This window comes from Nansenia antarctica (genome assembly GCF_963989245.1).
Source record: "Nansenia antarctica genome assembly, chromosome: 4".
Lineage (NCBI taxonomy): Eukaryota > Metazoa > Chordata > Actinopteri > Argentiniformes > Microstomatidae > Nansenia > Nansenia antarctica.
The window spans coordinates 69222417-69227416 of NC_137689.1; the positions used below are offsets into that span (position 1 = coordinate 69222417).

Genomic DNA, 5000 nt, shown 5'->3' on the forward strand with positions numbered 1-5000 from the left:
CTGAGCTAGTCAATACCGTTAGGCAGTGTACCAAGAAGGTAAAAAACAGCATGGCGGAGAGTACCACAAGTACAGTTTTCTCCCCAACATCCACCGCCCCCCCACCCCCACCCGCCCTGCAACCCCCACCCGCCCTGCAACCCCCACCTCTTCCTCTCTGCTGTCACCAGCAGTGAGACTGTACACACCTCCGCCTGGTTCTCTCCAGCCCAGTAGGGGGCGCTCTGGAGCAGCAGGGTAGGGGTGTGTGCCTCATGCCCTGTGGTGCCCCGTGCCCTGGGCTCTGCCAGGGTGACTGGGGCTTGAGGCTGGGGCAGAGTGGTGGAGCGCTGTGCTGAGTGGAGGAGAGGGAGGGAGGGAGGGAGGGAGGGAGGGAGGGAGGGAGGGAGGGAGGTGTGGATGCTAGAGGGAGGGGGTCACTCCTCTATGGCTGCCGTGGAAGGGTTTAGTCATAGGAAAAAGAAGGGAACTCAACAAATATTGGAGTAACGATGATGATCTAACTCTATGCGCCCAAATCTTTTACATTCTGTAAAGTTGCAGGTGTTTTGCCTATTGAGCATCATCACTCTATCAGACCTCATCCAACTGTCACGGGGGGGGGGGGGGGGGGATTGTGGTACCTGGCTGGCAGCCATTTTGTGTGACCTCTGACCTCATCGGCGTCCAGACTTCCTGTGTGTGAGACGAGTGCGCCGCTGTGCACCTACCTACACCGTAAGCAGACAGGACGGGAGCCATGACGACCGTCCGTCACCCCTGGAGGTGTCTCCTCACGGGCTACAGTTTAGCTACGGAGGCCCTCGAGGGACACACTGAGCCAAAAGGGCCCCCAGTGTGTGTCAAAATCCTACTTCATCCACTGTGACCGGACCACGCTCTGACCACAGAGGGTGTGGGAGCGTGGGAAAATACACATTGTGGTCCTGGCTCCGTGTGGTCATAGTGGCGGAGGGGGGGGGGGGGGGCGGGCATGGAGGGATGGCGGTCAGGGAGAGGGGGAAGTCTTGGGGTGCACAGCTGTGGTCTCGCGGCTCATGGCTCTGAGTGGTGCAGTCTGGGATCTCTCTCTCCATTTCTTTCTTTCTTCCTTCCTCTCTCTCTCTCTCTCTCTCTCTGGATGGAGGGATGGAGGGAAGAAGAGATGGAGTGGGACCTCAGTGCTAGCCTAGAATGACTTCTGGGGAAACCAAATGTCTCACTTGCCTTTTCTTCCCTCTGTGCTGTCTCTCCCCCCCCCCCCCCCCCCCCGACTCCCCTCTTCCTCTCCTTCATCTGTCTCTCCATCTGACATTCTTCTCTTTCACTTCCACCTTTCATGTCCTTCCTGGTCTGTTTTGTTCCCTCTTCTCTCGTTTGCTTTCTTATCCTCCACTTCTTTTACCTCTTCCTTTCTCCATACCTCTTTTCCATCTCTTCCCTTGCTACTGTTATTGTCCCTCTTCCTCCTCTCTCTCTCTCTCTCTCCCCTTCTCTCTCTTTCTCTCTCTCTACCCCCTATTTCTCCACTCTCTACCCTCTCTCTTCTCTCCAACTCACCCCCCCCTCACCTCCTCTCCTCCCCTCCCCTTCTCTCTCCCTCACCCTCTCCCTCTCCCTCTCCCGCTCTCTCTCCTCCATGGCGCCCAGCAGGACGGGCTTGTTCACCCCTGACCTGGCCTTCGAGGCCATAGTGAAAAAGCAGATACAGAAGCTGAAGGTTCCCTCTCTGAAGTGTATAGATATGGTAGTCAGTGAGCTCACCTCCACCATACGGAAATGTTGTGAGAAGGTACAAAAAAACCCATAAGGAAATAAGGAAAGCCCCCCCCCCCCCCCCCAAGCCTCTCTTGTCTTCCTGTACGTCAGTCAAACTCAGGGCGCAGGGCCACTGTCTACCAACAGGTGGCGTCATTCACTCTGTCGTAAGGCCGTACAGGTAGGGGAAGACCGATGGCTGGACTTTCCCCCCCCAAAAAAGCTCAAGCGAGAGATCTCTAGGGTAGGAGAGAACACTGGTACTGTAGGCTACGAGGAAGCTTAGGAAGCTCAGAGGAGACTGGACTCACACTGCCATTTTACCTCAGAATGTTTGACGATTATCAGTTATTATTGTGTATATTATTATTGATATATTATATGATCCGATTATATTTCAATAAGATAAGATATTTCATTCATTAATGTTGAATGACTAAAAGACAGTGTGGATATACCATAGCATGGTCCACATGGCTTATTGCAGTTCTTTAGTCACAAGTTCCTTCTATGTAGCAGGGGAGGCTGGTGGAGGTAGAAATCGAAGGACGGGCTCATTGTCAAGCCATGGAGTAGAATGAGGAAAGGGATCAGACACACCGTTCCATACATGCGGTACGGTGCAATGAGCCTGTCCGATTTCTACAACCACCTGCCTCCCTCTCTGTAGACCATAAGGCCACACAGTCAGGGAGTCTCCTCGCGGTTCACAGTTTAATCATGTAGCAGATGCTTTTATCCAAAGCGACTTACAATTAGAGATTACAGGGACAGCCTCCCTGGAGTAACTTATGGGCTAAGTGCCTTACTGAAGGGTACACTAGTGGTGGTGATCCCAGGTGGGATTTGAACTCATGACCTTCATGATCACCAGTCTAACTCACTATCCACCACTAGGCCACCACTACCCCACTATCTCATGGTTGTGCTGTCTGCCTGTCAGTCTCTACGTTCATGTACGTCCAGGTATCTTCTCCACCATCTTCTCCTCGTCTTCATGGCCAACCCACCTCCCATGGACATCTCTCCTGTCCTCCCCCTGGTGTTGTCCTGTGTGCTGTCCTGTGTGATGAAGTGGATCTGGAAATAATGCATGCCCCTACAGTAGGACATTGTTGGCATTTAGCCGACGCCTTTATACAAAGAGACTTACAACAATTACATTTGACTGAGTAAGGGAATCATCTATCCATCAGTCATAGCAGGAGAAAGTCATCTATGCTGGCAGTCAAAATTCAGATTTCTCTTCTTATTTTTTGTTTTACTATACAGGGGGGTAGAGAGAATGTAGAGGTCTCAGGGGGGACAGTTAAGGTGTAGCCTGAAGAGATGGGTCAACGAATACAACTTGGACTCCAAAGCCAGATCCCTTGAAACCTTAGATTTTTCTTTCTTTTTTTTCCTTTCTTTTTTTTTTTTTAAACACAATGCTTTCTGGAAGCAACGTCCTTAATAATGGTCCATTATTGCAACAATGGTTGTCATAGAAACGTAGAATAGGATGTCTGAGACAGAGGACAGAGATGTTATTAATGTTATTTTCTCATAATAGCTGAGTCAATTCTCCCATCGATATTCAGTGGCATTGAGACGTATGTGTCACTATGTTAGCAGAAATAAATGATCGAATATATGTCGCTCATCCCAGTTCTGCACAGGGAGAAATTATTGACTGCACAAAGGGAGACTGGTGGAGGTAGACATGTATGAGGAATTCCATTGAGGAGTTCCATGTGTGTTGGATCCAATTCCTCATTCCGTTCCAAGCATCACAATGACCCCCTCATCCGATTTCTACCTCCACCAGCCTCCCCCTAAACAGCACACACTACTACTGATGAAATATCAGTGTTTTATGTGATATTGTCAAAATCTGTCACACTTTACCATGTGTTTAAATGTATGCACAGTCATAAATATGTTACATCGTCATAAAAACCATTCATGTCATTCATGTCACATTGATTGAGTACAGATCGTGTTTTAGCAGCAGTGAAACATTTTCTTTTCCATGGATGCGGCACATTTGTCAAACACATTTGTGCAGAAACTATCGGTCTATCCTTACTTGCCCTATAATTCATACTTTATATTTCCCTCATTATATTTTCCTATTCAAACACACGATTAGTCATTTTTGTGTTTCCTCATGAATTTTGGCCCAAATAGTTTTAGAATTGAACAAATAGCATAAGAGTATTTCCCTTCCATATCTGACTGTGTGTGTCTGTCTCCATCAAATTCAGTTTTCCTAGTAGATTGTACTCCATTTCTACTCCATGTCCCCTCATCCATTCCCTGTGTGTGTCCATATGATTTGAGTCCATCCAGTAACAGCTTTGTGCAGGTGGGAAGATCCTGTCCCTATGTACTAACAGGAGGCTCCTTGGGCATCTCTGAAACGTCTCTGTCTTTCTCTTTCTCTCTCTCTCTCTCTCTCTCTCTCTCTCTCTCTCTCTCTCTCTCTCTCTCTCTCTCTCTCTCTCTCTCTCTCTTTCTCTTTCTTTCTTCTGTCTTCCATCTCGTTGTATCTAACCCTCTCTATGTCTGGCTTACTGAGCAAAAAAAAGGGCAAAAAAACTGTCCTCCTGTGGATTTTGTCTTGAGTCGTGGAAACATGGAGAAAATGGAAGTGAACACGTGAGGCAGAGATGATATAATACACCTATATTATAGTGCTGTCATAATTAGAATAGTTACTGTATGGAAAGGGTAAAGGTTTGGTGTAAGGACTGGAAACTAATTTTAAGGGGCGATTTCAATTCTAAAGAAAGAGAGAAAATCCACAAGAGGTCATTCTGAACTTCTCCACTCCCTCTCTCCCCCTCCTCTTTCCTCCTCCTCCTCCTCCTCCTCCTCCTCCTCCTCCTCCTCCTCCTCCTCCTCCTCCTCCTCTGCCTGCTCCCCATGTATTGCATGAGCGTGTGTGTGTGTGCGTGTGCGTGCGTGTGCGTGTGCACACACGCGTGTGTGTGTGTTGAGCACCGTTGCATCTCTGTGTCTGTATAAAACACAGAAGGATCCTAACTGGCTGTTGTACGGTGTTGTGCATTCGTGAACGTGGAAGTGACAACGCATCATTGCAATGACACCTGGCTGGTAGTTTTCTTCCCCCAAATACACTCAACCTGCCTCCTCCTGTCTGTAGACCATCACTGTGTTTCGTTTGCTGATACTACCAGGGACTCAGTGTCTAATTAGCACGGTAGCACAGCACGTCAAACAAATCCACACGCGTTTATGTCGTTCTATCAGAAGATCTG

The 5000-nt window shown here is 48.5% G+C and overlaps 1 protein-coding gene across 1 annotated transcript in view; it reads left to right on the forward strand.

Moving 5' to 3' along the window:
• Positions 1-5000, forward strand: part of dnm1a (dynamin 1a) — a gene marked incomplete at both ends in the record, with an annotated part of 74961 nt that overhangs the window by 35863 nt on the left and 34098 nt on the right. Inside the window, 1 exon segment of the mRNA XM_080528351.1 lies at positions 1-38. This exon segment is cut by the window's left edge and continues 101 nt beyond it. Within this exon segment, the coding sequence (XP_080384477.1) occupies positions 1-38 (38 nt within the window).